The sequence below is a fragment of the Kryptolebias marmoratus genome, linkage group LG17, assembly GCF_001649575.2.
Source record: "Kryptolebias marmoratus isolate JLee-2015 linkage group LG17, ASM164957v2, whole genome shotgun sequence".
NCBI classification, from domain to species: Eukaryota; Metazoa; Chordata; class Actinopteri; order Cyprinodontiformes; family Rivulidae; genus Kryptolebias; species Kryptolebias marmoratus.
Genome location: NC_051446.1, coordinates 17,126,335 through 17,150,617, shown reverse-complemented (window position 1 = coordinate 17,150,617; position 24,283 = coordinate 17,126,335). Strand labels below are relative to the sequence as shown.

The 24,283-nt window shown below is 41.5% G+C and overlaps 1 protein-coding gene across 1 annotated transcript in view; it reads right to left on the bottom strand.

The window, feature by feature from the left end:
* atrnl1b (attractin-like 1b) overlaps nt 1–23,181 on the bottom strand; it is a 66,421-nt gene extending 43,240 nt beyond the window's left edge. The window contains exons 1-18 of the mRNA XM_017439044.2: nt 22,015–23,181; nt 18,165–18,248; nt 17,057–17,170; nt 16,613–16,741; nt 16,308–16,516; nt 14,671–14,845; nt 13,239–13,326; nt 11,143–11,404; nt 10,734–10,917; nt 10,492–10,646; nt 10,013–10,097; nt 9,567–9,781; nt 9,334–9,452; nt 8,896–9,028; nt 7,878–8,065; nt 5,976–6,189; nt 5,706–5,897; nt 401–634 (exon numbers count right to left, since the gene is read on the bottom strand). Coding sequence (XP_017294533.1) covers nt 401–634; nt 5,706–5,897; nt 5,976–6,189; nt 7,878–8,065; nt 8,896–9,028; nt 9,334–9,452; nt 9,567–9,781; nt 10,013–10,097; nt 10,492–10,646; nt 10,734–10,917; nt 11,143–11,404; nt 13,239–13,326; nt 14,671–14,845; nt 16,308–16,516; nt 16,613–16,741; nt 17,057–17,170; nt 18,165–18,248; nt 22,015–22,268 — 3,034 coding nt within the window. The 5' untranslated portion in view covers nt 22,269–23,181. The remainder of the gene's footprint in view (nt 1–400; nt 635–5,705; nt 5,898–5,975; nt 6,190–7,877; nt 8,066–8,895; nt 9,029–9,333; nt 9,453–9,566; nt 9,782–10,012; nt 10,098–10,491; nt 10,647–10,733; nt 10,918–11,142; nt 11,405–13,238; nt 13,327–14,670; nt 14,846–16,307; nt 16,517–16,612; nt 16,742–17,056; nt 17,171–18,164; nt 18,249–22,014) is intronic.
* Between the last annotated feature and the right edge of the window lie 1,102 nt (nt 23,182–24,283).

Below are 24,283 nucleotides of genomic sequence, written 5' to 3'. Positions count from 1 at the left end.
TATCATGCATGCCAATTATGCTGCAAAATCCACATAGGAAAAGAAAAAAAAAAACCTGAATACATTCTCCGATTTAATGTGTGGCTCGTTGATAGCTTTAGTAAAGTCATTATGAAATAAAATATTGCTCGGGTCATCAAATTGCACTACCTGTGCGTACATTATCTCATAACAAAGTGCTTGTATGAGCCGGGACTTAATGAATGAATGAGGCTGCACGAAATCATCAGGGAGGAATTAGTTGCATTACAGAGCTGAAACAGGAATCCAGGATATGAACATCTTTTCAAACCGAATCAAAGAGACAAGGATCAATACCCGATGAGAACCTCTCGCACAGATGCGCGCACGACACATGATCTGTAATTTCAGCGAGACTCTCAGGATGTAATTTACTCACCAGGGCAGTGAATGAAGGCCCACTCGAAGCCCTTGTCTTTAGGGCAGCTGCCTGGCTCCAGGCTCATGTCATAGGAAAGGCTGTGCTGGCCCTGCTTCGACAGCCTTTTCATGGGTCCCCGGTAGGAACCCTCCATGCACAGCCCCTTTCCTGTGCTGCTCGGATCTCCGCACCAGCCGCACTCGGGCTGCTCCAAGCACTGGGAGCACGTCCGCAGCCCCGAACAGTTTTGTGCTAAAAGAGAGGAAAGAGCTGTCAAACACCATCCGCAATAATTGCTTTTCATTAATCACAATTACTTTTAATACCCCCCCCCCCCTCAAAGTAGTGACTGTCACACTGATGGATGCACACACGAATCCAGCAGTGAGAGCAGCAATTGTTCACTCATGTTGGAAACAAAGTCCTGTATTTAGGATTTTCTTAATCCTTATAGGAGCCGTAGATTAAGGCGGCTTAATGTGCTTTACACTAAAACACAAACCGCTTATCTGGTTTGGCATCGAGACAGCAGATTTTGAAATCAGATAAGTGGATTATAAACAAGTGTCGAACATTAATTGATTGATTGATTTCGGGGAAGCTCATAGACGGTGAGATTGAGAAAAAGTTGAGCAAAGTTCGAGAGGAGGATTAAAGGTAGTGTGTGCTTCGGCTCTCGAGCCCAACTTTAAGAACCCGAGCAGAAATGCTGTTTTGTCAGCTGGGGGACTTTAAGGCCATTAAATTGCTCGACAAGTTTCAGAGCGGCAGACACTTCGGTGGACAAATGCCACCACTATTTTAAGAAGACAAACACTGAGTGCTTTTACCTCAGTTTATGTCAAACAAATCTACAGCTATTCTGCTAATGGATGTGAAACCATGACAACACAAGAGCAATCAGTCCAAAGTGAGGCCATTTAAGTTTGTTTTGATGACAAGCCGTAAGTGGAGGATTTCTGCTCTTCTGAAAATAGAAGCAGCTGGACGAGGACTTCTTGCTTTGCCACAACACAAAAAGCCCACGTCGTCCACAAAGACTTCCAACAACTAAATCTGACGGCTGAAGGTGCTACAGAAATTGAATGTTGATTCAGAGCATGAAAAAGAATAAACCTTAGCATTTATCGAATGAGCAAAGACAGCCTCTGCTGTCTAAACAAAACGGACAAGTCTGAAAATACCAGCAAGTGTGCAATTAATTCTAATATCAGATATAAGATATACTAAAAGAGGATCCAAGCTTTTTTAAAAGATTGGTGGTTCCATTAGGATAATCTGTTTCCTAAATATTTCACAAACTCCAAAAAATATCAATCAATAAGACCCCAAATGACAAACAATTCAATCACTTTGACATCCATAAACAATGTGAGCTGAAATGCTGCATTTAATTTATGAGAAATATCAAAATTGCAGAGAGATTTCTTAAAACTATTTGAACTGTTACAAGAGGTCATTCCTGTACTCAGTCGACTTAAAGATGTCAACATTTTTAAAAAACAAACAAACAAACCAACAGAGAAAAAAGTAAAGTTTGTGCTTTTTGCGCGAGTATAAATTGGTGCATTGTCGGCAAAGCGGACGAGTGAGGACAGCATAAATTTTATAAAGCTTTTCAATAACAAGAAATCAATCTATAGAATGATAGACATATGTAAACCCTAAATATCTGTTGATTTGACTCAAATCTGTGTTTTAAGGGAGTAAAACAGACTATAGACAGCAAAGATGAAGAAGTCCTGCTATTGAGAACAAGCAAAATAATCCCAAAAATACCTTAAATTACAAAAAAGAGAAATAGTCTGCATTACTAAAAAACTATAAGGTCTGTATGTGAAATGATCAACAATATGAGCTTTTAAAAAACTGTTTTAACTGTAATTTATTGTTAACTTAGCGTGTTGTGAATATTCAGAGTTTATCATAGCTTTCATTTTATTAACCGGTAAATAATTTATAACAAAAAGTGCTTTATTTTGATTACATCATGCACACGCTGCTGTGGTTAAAGAGCGGTCGATGTTGTATATTCTGTCTAACAATGAAACATGATTCTTACAATCCCATAGTTAAATTTCATAACTCAGTTCCAGTTTTGTTCAAATGAGTTAAATGCAAATAGTGTTACGTGAGCCATCAAAACCTTTTATTAGACCTTATAATTTTTTTTATTTCTGTCAATCACACTCGCTTCAAACAATGTTTAAATGACTCCGATGTAAAATATCGGCTCAGAAAAATACCACATCCAAACCCCTCAAACCTAAAAAACCTTGAATCTTTTGTGAGTTCTGCTTGAAAACCAACTGGATTCAAGAGAGAAAAATCCTCTTTGTGCTAAAGTAGCGAGTCATGTCAGCTTTTCATGCTTCAAATTCTGTGCTGAACACAGCTTCGTGGGGAGGGGGGTTTGTTTTCCTGACCCATCATGACGAAGCAGAAAGTGTGCTCATCACAAGTCTGGTTTCTGAGAGGGGGGTCATCACAAAAGAAAGAAAAAAAGATATTTAGGAGAATCAGCTTGTAAGGCTTAAGACAGAAAGTTCAACTTTGAAGCGTCTGGTATCATCTAACACACGTTAACGTGTTCAAGCTCAAGTCTGCAAACAAAAAATAAAAAAACTTTTACGGCACGCTAACTGGCTGTGTAAATAGACATTTATTGCCACTTATATTGAGGAGGAACTAAAGTGCAAAGATTCAAGACTTGGGCTTCATTCTGCTTGCCCACACAAACAACAAGAGAGGAAAGAACACAAAGGGCCATCACAGAGCGACCTTCGCCCGCCCTTCACGCCGAGAGAGACTAATTCCTCAAGACAAATATCCACGGTGAGCAGAATCTCCGCGCCGGCTGACACCCGCGGACACAAATGAATTTGAGACAGCACTCCTGGGCTCCCTAAATTTGTTACTCGCTAAACTGATCAGAGATGTTTTCTCAATGTGACACAACTGTGGGAATAATTCATACATCACGCAGCAGCACCCGAGCCCAACAACTCCATCGACCTTCAGGTGAAGGAGCTCCCCAATCGACTTACCGCAGGGCTCGGGGAGGGAAAAAAAAAAAAATCGTTTCTCCTTGGTATGTGTCCGGTATGATCCCGATCAGTGCCTGGATATTTACTCTGCTCTGTGCAATCTTCGCATAAAACGAGAATATTCTACAGCTTTTGTAATCTGAGGGGCGAATGTGCTGCGTGAAGATTTGAATCCTTGTTCCTTTGAATAAATGAGAGTTTCTGAGCACCGCGGCGCAAAGCGCAGAGCTGGGAGTTGAGCACCGCTTCCATACTGTCCGATCGATAGGAAGCATATGGCTCAGAGCTCATCAGTTTCTTTTACAGATGCTGGGTGAGAAGTTTCAGCTCCCGGAGGCCAAATCATGTCGGGAAGGGGTGTGTGAAAAAGAAAATGGCATGGTTTTCCAAGATGTGCACATTATAAAATAAGGGCTTGTCCACAGAGGAACACAAACTATTTTTTTTTATTCGTCGTTTCGAGAAAAAAATATCCTCAAACACCATTTCTAGAATTGTCATCATTCATTACTGTGCCGGGCCTGTATGTGGCGCTGTAACGCTGCCAGGAAAAAAAACCCCACCAGAAACAGGAAATAAGTTGTGGACTGGCGAATAAAGTTTACCCGCTGGGCGCGAAATGTAAACACAAGAAGACGACGAAGAGTCGTATATTAGATCAGATTATGTTATTGTTTTTAAAAAGCACAAAAATATGTTTAAAACAAAATACTCTTTTGGGGGCTCCTAAAATACCACTTTGGTGTGGATGCAAAGCTGAAGAAGTGAACAGATTTTGCGCATTCCCAAAAAATTCCCACGTGAACAGCCCCTAAAGGGTCCTTACGGCTGGGGACATCTAAAAAAAGACTCCACTCAAATGATCTCCACATTGCATTAAAAAATAAATAAATAAATAAAAAACATGAGAACTTCCCATTGTAATGCAACTAAAATGACTATTTCAAGTCAGCGTGGAAAGACCAGAAATATCTTTTCAAACAACATGTCCCAAATTCCAAAAAAGCCACAAAGTTGTGCTTCTCGACTGTTTGTTTTTAACCACTTAGTGCCACAAGATGCCGTCTTTGTCAGATTCAACCGAAATAAAAACATGTCTTCGAAGGATTCTGTCATTTCCATCATTCTAATGGATGACATTGTCAGTTTGACTCGTCTATCAGCCAACAAAACTCTTCTTTGTGTCACTCAAAAATGCAAAAGCATATTGTTTTAGGTTCTACACCGTTAAAAATCAAATATGACACCACGTTTAATAGTGACGCAGCATATTTTCAGCACATCTAAGTGATCAGAAATGGATTTTATGATTGGTTTTACGCAACAGCGAGCCATGCGGGAGTAAGAGTTTGTTCATTTTCAGCATGTTGCTTTAAAGGGGGACCTCACTTTCTAAGATCTCTTTGGCTCAAACAAAGATAAATCACCAGATCTTATTAAAATTTATGCTTTCTTTTAAATTAAACACCTGCCTTGTCAAATCATCTAACTTGTTGGCTTTCTGAACTACCCAACATGTAAAAAAGGGATTAAAGAACGCAAATACTTTGCGTCTTTTCTACATAACCTGTCAATTATTATGTGACATTTAAAAGGAGCCACTGACAACAAGGAAAAAAGCATAAACGTACGTCATTATTTAGACTAAAACAGATCATCTTGTGTTGAGAAATGCCAAAGTTGTAGTCGTTTTTAAGGCCATTTGGCTGAGGCCGATTCCAAAAGTGATATAAAATGTGTCCAGTAGTTCATGAGATATTTTTGTACTAAACAGAAACACAAGAACATCATTGCCCAGCTTCACATTCCAAATAAAGGTGAAAAAAACGAATCATGTTAGCTTGAAAAGCGACGAAAAGATTAAATAAAAACACTTTGAGTTTACAAGTGTGGCAATGTCTCTTCTTTTTATTCAACTCCAGTCTCCGTCCCTCGATCCATGGCTACTTAAAAGGATCTAATGGGAGGGAGTCCATCTATAGCTCAGTCAGCGTGGAAAGCAGCGGCTGGACATCAGATTATATGCAAAAGTAATTGACCATTAAAAGCCAAAAACAGCTTCCAAAGTCAATCACTGGAAACTAATACGATTCTCCCTGTGAATCAAACACCTTCCACTTTAAGCTGTTTTCTTCCCCTGACCTCTTTTCTCTCAGTGATGAATATCGACTGCGTACAGAAGCCAATCTAGCGGAGTTTATTGTCCGCCTCCTTAATGAAAGACTAAGGACTTCCACAACAACTCGTCTGGATTAGGCGCAATGAAACGCACTTACCCACACAGTCTGCGGTCTGCCACTCCAGACACTGGCCATAGGGGAAGGAGATAACGTACGCGGTGGAGTCCACGCAGCGCTGCGTGCTGCCACACCACATGCACTCCATGGCCTGGCTCGTGCAGTTGGCGCAGTTCGTGTGCAGCGCGCAGGGCTTCTTGCAGGACGAGCGGGTGCTCTGGCTGGGGTTTCCTGCAAATAAACACAAAGCAACAGGATTATTTTAAAGCAATTTTTGGCTCGTGGTAAATAGCTGCACGGGTTTCTGACCTGTAGCTTTCTCGCAGATGAGCCCGTGAGCGGTGGCCGTGCACGGGTTGGCCTTCAGGCCCGATGCCTGAGGCTCCTCCAAGTAGGCGCAGAAACCGGAGTCGCTGGGCTCCCCGGGCAGCCAGTGCAAGGTGCTGTTTGTGAACGGAGTCATGTCCTCCCAACCCCAGTACGACACGTTGATCTTCCTCAAGCCCACCCAGGGGGACAGCCGCTGTGGAAACACACACACACACACACACAAAAAAAAAACAACAACCGGAGATTTAAACTCACAATAAAACAGCATAAGTGTGCTTCTTTTTCTGTTCCGTCACGCTGCTTAGAAAAAAAATTAATGACTCCTGCATTTACACCTGGGAACAAAAGAGGCCATTAAAAGTCTACTAAACATCATTTCACAGATATGATTACTTTTTTGCCTTCAGGATTCAAGCTTTAATGTAACGGGATAAATAATGTGAAAAGTCACGTCAAGGTTGTGTTTGGAACAAATAACAAAATTTGAATAAACTAAGCAGACTGACAGCAAATTAGGTTCTCATGAGTACAGCAAGCATAACCAAACTAAATTTATCACTGGATTCCAACTATTTTTCTCTCGCTGCACGAAGAATCTGGAACAGCTGGGTCATAGAGGAGGTAAGTATTTGCCCAGAAGCCCAAACCTAAATTGCTGCTAAAAAAAAAAGAGGGTTAAAATAGGATGCTATGCACATTGCTTTTAAGGAAAGAAGAAAACTGGAGTAAAGCGGCGAGTTCTTAGTTAAACCGAGCAACGTTCTGATATTTCCAAGCCCGATTCTGATCTGAGCGTCAGCAGCTGAGAGAACAAAGGTCGCCTTCGGTTGGTAAACCTGCTGTTCATCACCTGCCTGCTGAGTGACGCAACAGTGGCTTCAGTCTTTGAAACACAAATTAGGTCTGCAACTACGACCTGGAGACCAAACGGCGGAGTTCGGTGAAAAAAAAGCCCTGCAGTCTTGTAAAACCAAAAAGGCGTGTCAGATCAGAGGAACGAGCCTGCTCGTCATTCTCTTTGAACCGCACGGGGCGGTGGATCAGAGCTTAGCAATACTGTAATATCTTGAAACAGAGCAGTCTGTGCTAGAACAAGAAACAAAAAAATAAAAGAAAACATAACTGGAAGTTGTAAGAGATACAGTCAAGTTTTAGACTGCATCTTGTTTAGAACATCTCTGTGGATGTGACCTACATCAAGAAAAACGAAACAAGCAAATAAGACCCAACAATCCACCTCTTCGATACTAAAAGTGATCATGATTGTGTCTGTAGCTGTGGTTTGCTGTATTTTTTTTTTAAGCCAGAAATTAAAGGCCTAGCATTTCTTAAAGGAAGAGGAAGAGTTGTCAGTTAAGACCAGGGGTCTCCAACCCTGGTCCTCGAGGGCCACCATCCTGCAGGTTTTACTCGTTTCTCTGCTCCAACACACCTGATTTGAATCAATGGGTGATTAACAGGCTTCTGCAGAACATGAAGAGGTAATTTAACCACTGAATCAGATGTGTTGGAGCAGGGAAACAAAGAAAACATGCAGGATGGTGGCCCTCGAGGACCAGGATTGGAGACCCCTGGTTAAGACCAACGTATGTTGAGAAATAACAAAGTTGTAGCCGTTTTGGTAAAATCCTTAAAATAACAACGTACAATCTCATGCTATATCCCAAGTTGTCACGCTCAGAGTGTTGTGGATGACTCTCAGCTACTACAACATCAACTTCATCTCAATATCTGTAAAACTGACAGAGTTGTAGCCACTTTTTTAAAGTGTAGGTGGCCGGCTACCTTAAGCACAGAACTGCTCATCAGGAGCAAAAAAACAATGTGTAATCTACACTGCACAGAATATCTGTGTCACCATTTTCCCCTGTTTATATTGACCTTGTCTTCTTCCTGGAGCTTCTTAAGCTCTTGGAGCACAAAGTGCACTTGTTTGAAGGTGGTGAGCGAGGCGATGTTTCCGTTCAGGTTCTTGCAGTAGTGCTGGGCGTTGTCGTAGCTCTCGCGGCTGGAGTTGATCCTCAGGCAGGCGTCGCCCACCTGGCTCCAACCGTCGCTGCACTGCTGGGCTGGAAGAGGCAAACAGGATCCGTGTTATCGCCCATCAGGAGGTAGTTCAGAGGAAAACCTACTCTAATACTGCTTGTATTTTTGAAGAAAATGTGAAAGTAGATACTGGGCTTCAAAATGTTTTGCACCCTGGTAAAAAAACAGGGAACATTTCAAGTATTACAAGTCACAAAAAAAACTGATTTAGGGTTTAGTGTGTTTAAATGTCAACAATTTTGCTTTCTTATTTGCATTTATTGGTCTCAGATGTAAGCTCTTTGTGTGTGTGTGTGTGTCCCTTTCAGGCATGACAAATTCACACACACATATATAAACAGAGATATTATTTGCAGCTCCCGCCGCGCTCCCCCTCAGGCGACAACTCGTCGTCACGAGCTGAAAATTATGGATAAAAGTGACAGCGCTATTTCTTTGCATTCAGCTGGCGTCCACATCAGCAACAGGCTGGGTGGGAGGTAGTTGCTGAGAGCTAAACTAAATGCACTGGCAGCCCTGATAAACAACATCAAGATGACAGCTTGAAAACACTTTTTTTTAAAATACTTACTGCTGTCTTTTAGCTGTATTATCATCTTGTGTAATTATGTGAGCCAAACTGTGATGAGAAAATTCACAGAATCTTTGTCTAAATATTCCCTTGACAGAGAAAATAGGAGTGTTTTTTAGCAATAAATAAAATTTAAAGAAAGCATAAAACTTTAATTTTCCACAAATCAAACGATCTTGATTAAAACCTGTCCACATCTCAGCAAGAGAAGAAAACAGAAGCTTTAGAAAGACGTCCCCCCCGTGCGCGTTAATGTGCTTCGGGATCCGCCGTTCAGCTCACCAGGCAAGGCGAGGCACTGGGAGTGATTCTGGTCCCAGTGACAGTTCAGATTCAGGGAGCAGCTCTTGCAGTTCGCCAGTTTGCTGCACACCTGCTCGTTCCGCACCGGACACATTGTGAAGTTCTTCACATTCTGCAACAAGAAGGAGAGGGAAAGAGAAGAGGATTGTGGAAAAATCGGATTTAATTTCAGGGTAAAAATAAAAAAGCGAGAAAGTCTGCATTCACCTAATGAATCAGCCCAATTTGTGTTACAATGCAAAGAATCAATTTGTGAAAATTTCACTCTTCAACAAGGACAGGACTACAACCAGGTAAATATCACTAATAACAAAGCCTTATATGCACAGTTTAGGAAATTATTGAGGAAAAATGAGTATATTTTAACAAACTACACGAGATTTGAAAGGCTCTGCTGCCCCCTGTTGGTACACTCACAGAGGTGCAGTTGCTGGAAGCTGAGATGCACTTCTTGTCGTCACACCACTGGCAGCCTTTTGTGTTCGCTGTGCAGCTCCCACAGTCTGAGAACCTGTAGCACCACTCATCCACCGTTGCTAAAAAGACACACAGAGACAAAAAAAAAACAAAACAGCGGGACAGTAATGTATGTGGTTAAATACGTACGATTTTTTAAATATAGGGTGCAAATGGAAAAACCTGAGTCTCACCAGGTTTAGAGGGGCAGAATGGGGCAGGCGTGAGGCTTCCGTTGGCCATGCTGGGCTCCCAGGGGAGACAGCGACCCCTGCTCCACAAGCAGCGAACCCCGGGCCCGGCCTTCGCGCAGCCCTCCTCTGTCGAGAAGGCCTGGCAGCTCGGCGGTCGGTAAACGAGCACGTCGTTGAGCAGCACGCTGGAGAAGCCTCCAAACACATACATGGACCTGGCAAAAAAGAAATTAGCAGAAAGAATAGAGTCTGAAATAAAGCAAACGAGACCTGTACATCAGGAAGCCCTTAAGAGGATTACTTGAGTGTTACGATTTTAACGCAGTTATAAACACGTATGATGAGCAAATTGATTTTTATTCTTTCTCAGAGTGAGAATTTTAAATTTTCACAAGCATCTGTCCGTTGTGAGTTACTCTGAGCGAAGCACCAGGAAATAGACTCACCCATTGCTGACGACAGCTGAGTGGCCAAAGCGATTGACATCTCTGTGCAGGTCTGGCTTGGGCAGGAGCCTCCATTCATCGCAAGCTGGGGGGGGAAGAAGAAGTTTGTTTGTATTTGTACGTAATAAAGCAGGCAGCATCTAAGGACTGCACAATTTTTTTTATTATTTTTACAAAACGTCTGATTTTGTGAATATTATTGAGAAAAAAATGCACTAGAAGCCTGAATATTATATATATTTTACTTTGATGCTTTTACCAAAAAGTCATTTTGAAACTCTAAGATAAGCAAAAGACTAAAGTCGTTTTAATCAAAGCAAAAAAATGTTTAATAAAGTTGAAGTTAACTGTAAAAAAGCACATTATTTCCATACATGACTGTTTCACGATGCTGCATATTTAACAGTGTAGATAAAATGAACTAAAAAGAGGAAATAAAGTGACCAGATGAGATTCATAAACCCCAGCAGGAGTCTTACCGATGTCGTAGGCAAGGAAGTCAGCAGAGAAACACTTGGCCCCGTTGCTGAGTGATGTGTCATTATGCGTGTTGCCCCCAAAGACGAGCAGCGTGCCGCTGAGGAGCACCGCCGAATGCAAGTACCTCGGAAAGCTGCTTTCTCTCAGAATGAACCTGGGACATTTGCACAGCGTGTGTGTCAGAGTCCAGCACAACAGTCTGGGAAGCATAACAAAGTGTGAGAGCGACGCAGCGGCTTACCACGTCCGCGTGTTCACATCGTATCGGTACAGGTCGTCGACGAGGCCGTATTTGTTGGCTGGCAGGGCTTTGTAGCCGCCGTGGACGTAGATGCTGCCGCTGGCGCTGTCGTATGTGCTGGTGTGGCCGTAACCTCCCTGAGGAATGGCTCCTTTTGTCTCAGGCACCAACCATTTGTTGGATTCTAAGAAGAAAAAAAAAAACATGGAGAGTTTTAACAAATAAATAAAATACACTTTTATGAAGTTGAAAACATTCAATGAAAAGTGACCTTTAAGAATGTTGTTTTAACAGCCCTATAAAGGTTAAATGGCATAATAATTATTTACTTTTCTTTTTTTGTTCACAAAAACAACTTTCAGACAAGTGATGAGAGACAAGACCTCTGCAGCAACCAGCTGTGACTCACTCAGGTTGTACTCCTGAACGTTGCTGATGTAGCTGTAGATGGGGGAGAAGCCAAAGATGACCAGCATGATGGTCTCGCCGCTGCTCAGCTGGACGCAGTGCGCTGTGTGACCCTCCACGGCGTAAATCTGCGCCTGAGCCTGCGAGTCCACCTCGGGGTGTCCCCGCTGCCACGTCCGGCTGGATACATTGAACGTCCACAGCTCGTCTGTCACGTTGCCCCAGCTGGCTTCCAGTTTCCCGCCGAACATGTAGATTTTATCCTGAGGACGGGTGAAGAGAGTCGATTTCTTATGTTATGGATTCATTTGAACAGTTACTTCAATTCTGCTGCCAGGGAAAAAAAATAGAATTAAACAAAAGCATCAAAAGCAATGTGTCGACAAAGGACAACAGCTACTCTCTCTTGAGAGTAGCTTCATTAGGTACAAGCTAATGGAGCAAATCTTTCATCAGTTAAAACATCTGGAGTGTCCTCCTGCTCCAACTGCAACACGATCTAACAGAAAACTAACTTTAGGGGCGATGATATCGCTGCTAATTACTGCGCGGCTCATTGGTGCTAATATTATTCCCTTCAGGTCTTTTCATGTGAACTTGTAACTCAGCTCAGCACATACTAGTGCAGCATTTTTTATTTTTATTTTTTAAAGCAAATCACCAGTTCAGTAAGTACACTCTCACTACTCAAGGCTCAAAGGCAGGGAGCATTTAAGGGTTTAAGAAGACATTCAAATGATTTCTAAATCATCTAGGCTAACGAAGTTCAGTCTACTGGAAGTTCTGTAGATGTCTAAATTGAGTCAGACTTCAAATAGACATTTGGCATTTAGTCAAGATTCAGCTCTCCTTGTATCAGGCTCAGCTAACCAGTCACGCCTACAAAATGGTTCCCCCTACAATATAAGACAGTCGTTTTCCAGATTTGGCTGGAGATATTCAGGGCTAAATGAGAGCTATGACTTGAATCAAAATTGAAACTTTTGTCTATGCTCACTGGGAAGACAGGGGCGCTTGATGCCTTTCATCTCTCAGCAGTTTGTCGTTTTTCTGCGTCTGAGTCGGGCCTGACCACATGCTGTGAGCGAACTCTCCGATTGGCTCGTTATTAATAGGGACGGGCGAGGATTTTCAAATATTCCACGTGCAATTCTCCCCAGCTAGCAGGATTAGCAGCAGCGGCACGTCTCTGCACCCGAAGCCTCCCATTTCATTAGAGGGTTTAACTGCAGGACTCTGGGTGAATAAAATTTAATTCACTGCAAGCCCCAACTGTGTGAAGGAGGTCATTTCCAAGCTAAAAAAAAATGAAACGGGCAACAACCCTACATGATAAAATTGAAAGCTGGAATTAGTGCTGGTAAGGAGTGTGCTCTCTGCTTTTAAACAGTTTGTTGTGCTGACACTTGTGCTGTAATAATTAGTCATCCATGAGTAAAGGATGAACTAAGAACACATGATGAGAAGTGTGAATTTTTTACAAGTTGGTCTTACGTTTGGAGCGTTAGCTAGTAGGTGGACCGGGGACACAAATGGGGGAGGAGGACAGACAGAAGAATGAGGGGCTGTGTATGTAATATTCAAAGAAAAAAAATGTGTTTTTGCTTAAAATGCCCAACCCTAGTTATAGCTTCTTTTTTTTTTTTAGCTGGGCTAAAACTGACTCATGTATTGGAACGCGTGCAGTTTAAATATATTTTTGCACTTTGCGGGCCAGAAGGACTGAACCTCCTGGATGGATATTCCCCCAGGTGCCACCAGCTGACGGCGACTCAAAACTGCAAAAGATAACGTGCCAGGATTTCAATTTAAAAACCGTGATTTTGCTAGAGAGTGTGGAGGCTGCGGCAAAAAGAAAAGGATCTCTTTAAGCATTTATTGTTATTCAATTAGGACCACTGATCGGAGCGAAAATGTCTAATTGCCTCTTTAAATTGTGTGAAGCTTCTCGTTTTCTGATAAAACATTTTTGCTCTCTCACTGCGGCAAATTCTTTCTCTCACCCAGCTGCAGCTTGATTCGTTCTTTTGTTTCTTTTTTAAAACAAAACGCTGCACTCAGATGGGTTTAAGTATATCTGTGGGTATCTGTGTGTACCTGGTGGGCAGCAAGTGAGTGGCCGTATCTTGGCACAGGGCCGCCACTGCTGGGAACTGTGTTCCAAACGCCGCTCTCCAGGTTGTAGCTGGAAAACAAAGACAAGAAGAAGAAGAAAAAAAAAAAAGATCATCACAGTTTAACTAAACCCTCCCCTATGTACACCATGAAATTACACATAGCAAAGAACAAAATCAGTTTGCCTCTCTGACTGCTTGTTTACTACATGGTCTGCTGATTTAATCAAAGCAAATAAAAGACAGCAGCACCTGTCACGCTGAAGACAACGCTCGGGTTTTCCAGCTTCAAATAGTGCTTTTGTTGAGCGACAAGCTTTCCACAGTGATGAGCACACATAATTTCCGGTTTGCAGCCATTCACAAAAAGAAAAGGACCACCTGGCCACATCAACACTCAGTTATTTATACAAGATGCTACTGGAGCTACGGGAAAGATAGCACCTGGCGAGGAACAAACACTGAGCAGCTTGTCAGAGAAAAAAAAAGAGGAAAATCAGCAGTTTGGAAAGTTTGCTTTTCCTCCTTTGTTTTGGTTGGAATTTATATAACATGTCCACAAAGTATAGTTTACTAGTATAGTTTCAGACTGACATGTTTGCCGTATCACTTTACCAACCACTGCAACCCAAAGACAGAATCCTTCTTCACTATGATCAGTGATTCGTTGTGCATGTTTGAGCAAACAAGCAAAAAAAAAAGGCTGATAACAAGGTCGACACCGGCACTATTTTGTTGATGTCTCTCCGTTGATATGTCTACAAAGTGGCTCGTGCACGCTCTGATGGCAAACACGAGATAACGCTGTAAAAAAAAAAAAATTCATCTGCAGTGGGGAGAAAACTTCGTGACAGCGCATGCAAACACAACAAATCTCCGAAATAAACAAGTTCTGGTAAATCTGAGCATACATTAGACGCAAACAGGAAACAAAACCAGCCCCAGAGCTTTTCTTGTATCCACACAGAAGCTTCCTGTGCCTGTCTGCTGGTTTCATTCTTTCCAAGCTCTTTTCACACAGGCAAATTTCAGTTTTCTACAAACATCTGAATGGGATCCTATGTTCTCATTCCCAGACACAGCAAACAAGCCACAAAGAGCAGTACGGTGTCCATCATGTACCATATTTTGTCTGTACATGGCACATAGTTTATCTGTGAATTCTTTAGGTTTCTTTTCATGTCTGTCTTTCCATTGTGGAGTCTGTCTTGGTCTAATTATATAGAACTCCACTTGGTTCAATATATGTTGAATGAAACGAGCAGAAACCTTCCCGCCAATATGCTCCACATTAACGTTAAACTCTTCAGATACCTTAGGTTTTTTATTTTTTTATTTTTTTGCAGTGACATACAACACAAATTATTCAATTTTATGAAGAAGAAAAAAAAAACACGTATGTAAATGTGACTTACTTGAGAATCATCTGAAATGAGCTGTAGTTGAAGGTGTATCCCCCCACCACCCACATGGTCTTTTCCTGCACCACGGCCTTGTGGGAAGCTCGGGCGAGGGAGGTGCCAAAAGGCTTGACGCTGGGCAGAACCCAGAAAGACTCGGTTGAAGGTACAGTTAGTGAGCAATCTGGGCCTGTGGAGACAAGAAATTAAGGAATTACATCTGGAGAGGAAAGTTAAAAAAACCCCACAAAAGACACAATGCAAGATTGGAATTCTCTCGATATGAGCGTTATTTTTAGTTTAAGGACTAGATCTATCAGTTCGTTCTTCTTTTTCATGCAACATTCCTGCTCTATCTCATTAATATCTTGGGAATTATTGACTGTAATTGCATGCCTCTCTTACATCATCATACCCTAAACAAAAATGGCAGACAAGGAGGTGCCAAAACAACAAACGGTCTCAATGGAGACCATGGAGGAAAAGGTACAAGCTCCTGTTCGTGCTGCTGTCATGTTTCATCATGCAGAAGCATTTGGTTTTCTCCAGCTGGAGAAAAATAATAAGGCACATTCACAGGGCTTATTGACATGTTCCCAATCAGCATTATGGTGTGACATAACACAACACAGCTGTTCCTGCCTGCCTGATAACATGCCGTTTCATTCTGTCTTCCAACATAACCGTCACAGGAGGGAAAGCGGGAGAGGAAATGTTTTTATAATGAATGACTACGGAAGCATGTTGCAAACACTCAATCAGCGATTTGAGATGATGAGCTGTAAGCAATGGGTGTCTTATATACACCAGTCAGTCACAGAATTATGACCACCAGCCTAACACTGAGTGGATCCCTCCTTTTTCCTTAAGCAAAAATCCCTGACCCAATCAGGCTACGCTAAGCCTCGGCAGGTTTCTGTGGTACCGAGATGTCAGTAAGTCCTTTACGATGTGAATTAGATCTGTTTATAGAGGATGTCCCGCTGATATTTAGAGACATGGCCCACAATAACCCTGTTGGTGGACCACGTTGGACCAGAAACATCCCACAATAACAGCAGATGTGAAAACGCTACAATCCAGCACAATGTAGGTCTTCTCAAAGTCACTTAAATCCTTACAGTTTTTACATAACTAACACTGATTTGAATATTTTTATGCCTAATATTGACTGCACAATAACATACATCAAAAACCCTTTAATTCACAGGTTAATGATAAACAAATAGCATAGATGCTAACTTAACAAAGAAAATGCTATAGAAAAGCTAACAAGATTAGCATTGTGTTTATCACTGGAAATCTACACACAAACCAAACATTTCAAAGTCATTACTCAAGACAGTCATATTATTATAAATTCAGCTGTTATTTAAGTACATATTATTTAGGGTTCAGCAAAGAAAAGATAAAAAGAATATGAAAACGCACAGCTTGCACTGGAACATGTTTCAACCACAGGAAGCTACGGTTACTCCACTAGGACAAACAGTACCACAATGCGATGTATCTAAAAATAGACTTCACCTCCCACTCCTAGTAAGATGTGTCAAAAAGGCTTTTTGAATATGGTTTTAATACATGCGCTGTTATATACAGCTTGAGAAATGTTTCCAACTCTTTTAACTCTGGAGTACTAAGCCACCTCTTACCTTGCCAGCTGTCATTACAGACGCACAGTTTCTCCCCGGTGAGGTCGCAGTAGCCGTGGTCGGGGCTCCCGCAGTTGTTCCTGCAGTAAGGGATGTCACAGGCCTCGCCTTTCCAGTACTTGTCGCACTCACAGTACACCCTGCTGGCAGCCGAGTTTCCCGGGGTGCACTTCCCATGACCAGAGCAGTTATTGGGACAAGAGTTGATCCTGAGAAAAAAAACATAAAACAAAACATGGTTAGCTTTTAACATCTCGGCAGGCCATCCGTCCAAATTCGGTCAATGTTTAACCGACGATGCTCACGAGTAAAATATTTCAAATCCTGTCAGGTTATAGGCGGCGTCGCTGAAAAAGTGTAATAGTGCGTAGCCTGACGTCGTCTCCACCTCAGGAACCGTCTCATTACCTCGTATCTCTGGAACAATGAGGCCACTGTAGGAAGACGCAGAAAAAGACAATGTATTTTTCTTGAAACTTTTAAACATCCAAAAATAAAACCCACAACTCTCCCATAGCAGTACAATACAGTCACAGCAGCAACACACACTAGTTACTACTTCCAGAAAAATGTCTAACTATTGTGCTCTGAAAGAGCCAATGATTGATTTATTTAATGGTTGTTCATAACAAATACAGGTTTCACACATGAGCACACTTACGACACACTACAGAGTCTAAATTCAGTAAATCGCCTAAAATACACCCAACTTCAAATAAAAGCCATTCGCTCCCTCTGGAGGCTCTCACCTGAAAACAGCAACCAGAGGAGCGTACACCGAGTCGCCATCATAGACGTACATGTGATCCCAACTGCACTCTGTGGCGAAGTGGTTGAATCTCAACCGCAGAACGGCGTTTGGGCTGAGGGAAGGAAAACAAAACGGTTCCTGTCACTTGGAAGAACGTTAAAACCCCCGTATTGTTCCGGTCATCACAACAGCAGGATGCCAGCCGGTTAAGTCAGAAGCAAACGATAGCTTTTAGCGAACTGCGACCTGATGCGACGAATGTGTGCGTTTACTTTTTCAAGCCTGACTTTTTAAACAGACGTTCTTTGTTACTAATACATTTTATTAACATAACGAACTCAAAATAGCAGCAATGAAACACTGAATATGTTTTTGTTTTGTTTTAAGTCTAATTGTCTAAATGCCAATCCAGATTTCACAGTTTTGTTTTCTTGTTTTTTTTTATATTTCCTTACTTTTTTTGCAATTTACTTCTGCACACCTTGTGCTATTTTAGCTATTCATATGTCAAAACATTCAGCTCATATTCAAAATATTTTAGTTACAAATACTTTTTCACAAAGAAATGCTGTTGAGATGACTTCATTTCCTTCAAAACAATGTTCGTTTTAGAATCTGCTTCAGTGTACTTCCTCCGTTTTTGTCTTCTTACGCTACTTTTAGTGTTTCGCAACTTTTAGTGCTATAAGCTCAGTTTTAAGCTTCTCCAGCAGATTTCAACAAAGTCATTCGGCACAGAAAACGCAATTTCTCTAGCTACAATCCTAATCCAAGGAAATACTCTTAGTTTTTAAACATAAAGTTATCTAAAAACTCCAGGATGCTGTTGGTAATTTATCATCCTGGTCAAAAGAAAAAAAGTTTTGTTTTTTTTAAACGGCCTCAAACAGTTAACGGATTCTTCCTGCCTCACGAGGATGTAATGACACACTGCTGAGCCTTGAAAAATGTTACCCTCAGCTTTATATTTTACTATTCAAGCAACGTGTGGTTATTTCCTTAAAGTTGCTGAGCCACTCTGTGTGACTGCATCACTCTAAATAATACTAAACGCACCGTAATTACATTTGGTTGGAAAAGCTCAGCTTCAGTGGGACAGTACTTACTAAGCTTCGATGAGCCAGGTGCACTTTGTTTTGTACTTGTAGTTGATGGGACCATCGGTGAGGTATCCTGAAGGTTCTGTCAATCTGAAAGATTTTTAAAAAAATAAATTATCTAAATGACTTAAACTGGCATACACAGACTGATAACAATAAGGAATAAAATCTGAAACATTAACACCCCCAGTGAGAGGTTATAGTGACTCAGTAATAAGAGTGAAGTGCTGAGCTGTTTGGATTTATTTGCACCCATTGAGAAAAAGGTGCCTCCTACTCTAATGGAAGTGGTGTCTGTTTTGGGCACACACAAGCTGGAGATCCATGAACTTATTACCCGACTTCCTTTTTAAACACATCTCTAAACACTGTGTGTAAAATTAACTAAAGTCAGTCATAAACTGCGTCTCATCTTTAACTTATTAAACCCTACTCAGCGCCGCCGACTGGAGTCATCTCGCGCCAGCGTTTTATTTGTAAAGCATGAGGGCTTTGAAAATAAAACCACAAACTGAAAAAGAGATATGGGCTCTTGTTAAACATAAAATTATAAAAAGGGTCAAAACTCAAACTGAAGCAACATTAAGTTATTTTAAAGAGCAGTCAGTTGATTTACTATTTAACTTTTTAACAGCATCCATTCGGTTCTAATGGTTAAAGAAAAACAACAAAAAATGATTTTGGGATTCGATCCAAGCAACTAGAGCATACTATCAACCATCTCTTACTTCGAAACAAAACTATTCTTCATATGAAATACCGCAGCAGTGTCTCAGAAGGACAGACAGCATTTAAACAAACATTTATGACTCTGATGCCAAGTCTCACCCAAGCCTGGCATCTTTTTATGATGCTGTGAAGAATTTCCTGTTTTGCAACTGCTGTTTTTATTTTGTAAAACTTGTCCGGGTGTCAAAAATACGGCCCACAAAGTCAGAATCTGTCAGATTTAACTATGTTTATATGTTCGGTCACGTAAAGACAAACTGGTGCTTCTAGATCAAATTTTGTGAGCGTCGCAAATACATGTCAAGCTGTCAAAGCCGGAGCACATCTGTGTTCCCTTTGGGTCCCTGATTCATAATGCGACTGTTTTCACCGCGCAGATTTATGGATTAGAGATAAATCGTAGCTGCCAAAGTATCTAATGGCATGCACATGATCAAATTTATTCTTGACCTCAAGATAAAAACAAAAGACAAAAAAAAAAACTAAAGATGTTAGGATGTTTTCATTTTAAAAAGACTAACGCTCAGAGTTGAACCCTTAGGATTTAAGCCCAGAGAAAGGAGGCAACGTTAAAAAAAAAAGAGACTTGAACGTCACTTAAGGGAATTAACTTTTCATGGTGAACTCTGAGCCTGTGTGCTTTTCCTACACTACACCACAACACAATGCACATGATAAATAAATTAGTAAAAGATGGAATTTCCGCACGACTGTGAGAAAAAGATCCCCGCTTTGGAGGGTGCGCCGAGGGCTCAAGTTTCCCTCCGCATCACGGCTGAGCAGCTCGTCCGCTGCTGATGAGAGGTTATTCCACAACAACATGCCCGATGACAACCGGCACAGAGCCTCAAGACACACACTGAGCAATGGTTACTATGATCGAGTTACCTCTGAGCCGCTGGGCGCTACTCAGATGTACGGAAAGGCTCCTGCTAAAGTAAACACTGCTGTTATTAAACATTATTCACTCTCCTTCTATTGTTGCATCCTTACCTTTACCTTTTGCACCTCATGCAGAGGTTTCCAGTTATTATTATTGTGATAAACATCAAAGTACATATAGTCCTCCTCCAGAGGAATAAGCCTTTATTTATCTGCAAGAGTAGAAGGTTTATGTTAAATCAAATGGATTACAGATGTTTGCTCAAAGCCACTGAGACCTTTCTCTTGTCACAAAAGCAAAATGATTTATTTGTTTGGGGATTTTATTGAGATTTTCTGCAAATAATGGGGGGACCTGGGAGTCGATATGCAGGCGCACAGCAGTCTTACTGGTCTGGAAAATTTGTTTTTTGTGCAGATCAGAAAACGGCTCCCATTCTCTTTTTGTACAGGAGGTCCCGCTGCGCGCAGTAAAAATGAGGATAGCTCAGACGAGATATGAGGTCATGCTGACGGCCAAATTGAAAACAAGTTTCGTATCCGATGATGAAAACTTCTGGCACCCGCAGTTCACCACAGACGCTAACGCAACACCCAAACACTGAACAAAAACGCCCCGCGTTTATGTCCTGTAACCGAGTGACGCGCTCGGCTAACGCAGTTAACGAACTGTGCGATCGTTGTTTACCTTGTTTAGCCTACGCTCAGCTGGACAAATTCCCAGAATACACAGTGCTGGACGTAGATTAATCTTTCACACCTGGGATGTATAAAAGAACATTCGGGACTTCTTTCCAAAGAGGTTTGAGTTTGTGGACGCTTCCACAGACAATGAATAAAGTGCTGGGATGTTGGGATGACACTTATTTAACACGTGTACGTATGTCTTCATTAGGCACTTGGGGTGGATTCGTCTAAAATGGGAGTTTCAGATTTCAGACAGGCTTTTTGCCACTCCACAACTGATCTACTACTGAAGTCCTCGCACCACGCAAGTCTTTTATTCTCTGCTGACCATCATAAACTACCACATATAAACTTTAACTGAAAATAACAATCTACTGCTTATTACAAGCCAAACTCAACATGGCTAGCCTGATAAACTCCATTATCAAACTCCCCTGACCTGGACAAACTTACTTTTATAATATAAAGCTATTATTCCACTTTCCAGAAGATATTGGAAAACTTTTTTTTAAATTTTTCCTACAAGGGGGAAATGACAGCAAAGGCCTTATCGACCTAATTATCAATATGACATATATTTTTTTATTATGATGCATTATATTTATCAGGACACACAAACTAAACTTTGGGCTGGAACTCAATATATTGGTCTATTCTAACGACTTGTATCGAAATAAACGCCTTACTGTAAACTACTTATTTGACACCTTATTGGTTTTTCGTTGCTGTTGTTGTTTGAAAGGTCTTGTTTAATGTATGGAGGATTTTGCTATCTATGCATCTTGATTTGTGAAACAGTTAAAAATTGAATAAGTATATTTGGAGGGGGGAAAACCTGTCTAATCATATGTGCAGATACACACGCACACACAGATATAAATAAAACTAAAGTGTATCACAAGCAAGCCATACAATGGTACTTCTTGTGATTTTTTTTTTTTAAAAAAAGGACAAATTTTGTGTGTTTGTGAGACTTTTTTTTTAACTTGGGCATAACACAGCGTCACCATTTCACATAATTTTAAGAACCAAATAACTGAATTTATTTTTAATTTCATAAAACAGCGCATTGCCCTGGTTTTTTAGCCAAAGTGTGTGTATGCATAAAGTGGAGAGACTAGAATATACAACGCAAATAAAAAGTTACTGAAAAGTATAAGTACTTTTCTGAGCTGAATAAGAACAGTCGCTTCAACGGGAAACATTTATGCAGTCACTTACTTTTACATATTTTTACTTAACTGGCAATTATTTTGTAGAAATCTGATTTCACTTTGACATTGAAGATGTCTAATTCACCATGACTGACTTAGACCAGCAACAGAAGAATACTTTTTTAAGGCACTGTACATAAAAAATAAAAATAAAAACTATGTCTTAGAGAGCTGTCAAACTTTTTGCTGTCGACACATTTGGGCTTGTGAAACCTTCTTCTGAAACACAACTGCATATTTCCTGGAGCTGTGTGTAGATGACAGCTGTTTAAACAAAAAAAGGAGGCACGAGCGTGCTTTGACCGCCTCGGGTCACGTGCTCCAGGTTTCAGCGGGCCACTCACCTGAACCTGCCCTGGCAGTGCTGGCACAGGTCGCCCACCCACCCTCGGTCGCAGACGCACGAGCCGTTGACGCACTTCCCCGACAGGCAGTTCTTGTCGCACGGCTTGGCCGGAGAGGCGTGAGCGAGCAGCGCGAAGGACAGCAACACGTACGCCACCAAGTATTTGTTGAGTCCCCTCGGGTCGCTGGTGTCCCTGGCCAGCTTGGGTCCGGGAGGGAAGAGTCCCGGCTCGCGCTGGCCCCCTCGGTCCATCCTTTTTCGGTCGTGTTCCCTCCGAGCAGAGCCGAGCGCAAGACCTGGGCCTTGAGATCCGCTGACTTCTGGGAGCAACCCTCGGCTACTCAGATTTCCTTCATAACAACGAAGTCCGACGTATTATTCGCCGAGTGCTTGGCATGGCTCAGCTAAGCCTGTTTAAAAGGCGCAAGTGAAAGTAAAATGGCTATAATATGGAGTTAGCTACTGTTTACTAAAGCTTTTCGAAGTGGGAGAATTTCCCCTCACCCTGCCTCTTGCTGTTAGGACCTTCTCTATATCCCAGCATCAATTAAAAGCTTTTTTTTTCTCCAAGTATCTAACTTGTTCGGCTATTTCATAATTCGTTAGCCAAAGTAGCCCGCTGCTAGCCGTTTTGTTTTCGGCTGGGTGAACGTGATGTTACCGCACTCATTTAGGACCTTTCCCCCCCGTTTCAGCAGCCATTTTAATGCGTTAACAATCCCTCAAAACTGAACCTGGGTTGAAAACTGGAGCACACGATGGTCGTCGGGTCGGGACGAGCCCGGGCTCCGGCTGAACCGCGGCTTGCCCACACGCGAACAAAGAAGAGGTGGCAGCGTTCGTAGCCCCCGGACTGTGAGAGCAGCCTGCCGCAGTCAACATGGATGGGGTCGGTGGTGTGATGTGGGAGCTGGACCGCTATTCTCGCCTTAGTTACTGGGGAGGGCAAGTGAGCAAACACTTTAGCTGTTGTTAATCCAAATACTCAGCGTCCACGCCGGTTTCAGCGTCCTCAAGCGAAGCTTTCACTGCCAGCAGCGTTTGGTGTCGTCTCCTCTGTACTCCAACAGCAGGGAGGGGGGAAAAAAAGTCTCCTTTCTCCTAAAACATGACAACTGGCAGCGATGGTACTGCTAGCGCAGCGACAGTAGACAATTCTTCAGGTTGGAGAAAACTAAACACTGTCTGCGCATGCGCACTGGAAGCCAGCTTGATTTAAAGGTACAGTGTTAAATAAACATCCAGTCCTTCAACATTAAACAAATAAAGATAGATCGAGGACTCCAAATGTAAAGATATACAGGATTCTAACTGAAATATATATTGTTCTGGCTTTACTGTAAGCGCAAACAAGTTATATAAAAAGCACAATCATCTCTGAAAGGGCGACTTTAACATAACCTGTGTTTACTTCTCACTACATCTAACAGCATACATGCAGCTGTACTCATTTATTTTCCTAGAAAGATGCTTCAGGTAAAAATCACTAGAAAACCTTAATTTTCTGTGACAAGGCCAAGTGCTGAATGACTCCTGAAGAAGCCGGACCTGAGTTTTTAAAGTTAAAAGAACCACAGCAGAAGCTAAGATAGGCTTAAAGTTAAAATGAGCTAAAAGCAACAGATCACTAGCTAAAGTGAGCAAAACAAGTGCTAAAGATAAAATTAACAAAACAGCAGCCAAAGATATCTAATTTTAGTAAAAAAAAAAAAAAAGGTTTGTAGCTAAAAGGTAAATGTAGCATGAGAAGACCAAAAACAGGTTTCTGCAGAAGGTTTTATAGAAAACAAAGTTTCTGAAAGATTTGAAGAGGCCTCAATGTATCCAAAAGGGAATTTCATTTGAAATAAATTGACATTTTTTGGAAACATAAAAGTTACAAAACCCAAAAGTCATAGCACACAATTCCAGATCGAGCAGAATGTTTTGATACGTGAATTATTAAAACAGCATAAAGTATGTCGAGGTAGGTTTTATTGGAAATAACATGCAGAAGAAACCATAAACAGGAAAACAATCGTGTGAATGCTAACTCAGGGTCAAACCTTTATGATTGTAAAATAGGCTGGAAAAGTCTTCAGCTAACTCCTTTTTTCTTTCAATTTCGCTGTCAAGAATCCAGACTTTTCAAAGTATTTTCGAACAGCAGCAAGTTTTCTGTGAGTTTATCCAAGTCCTCTTTGGACAGGGGCTGCCAAATCACATTTTCAGTCGGGTTCTTAGGTCATAAATGACAAGAAAATGAAAGGTTGTGAAAGTAATTCAGT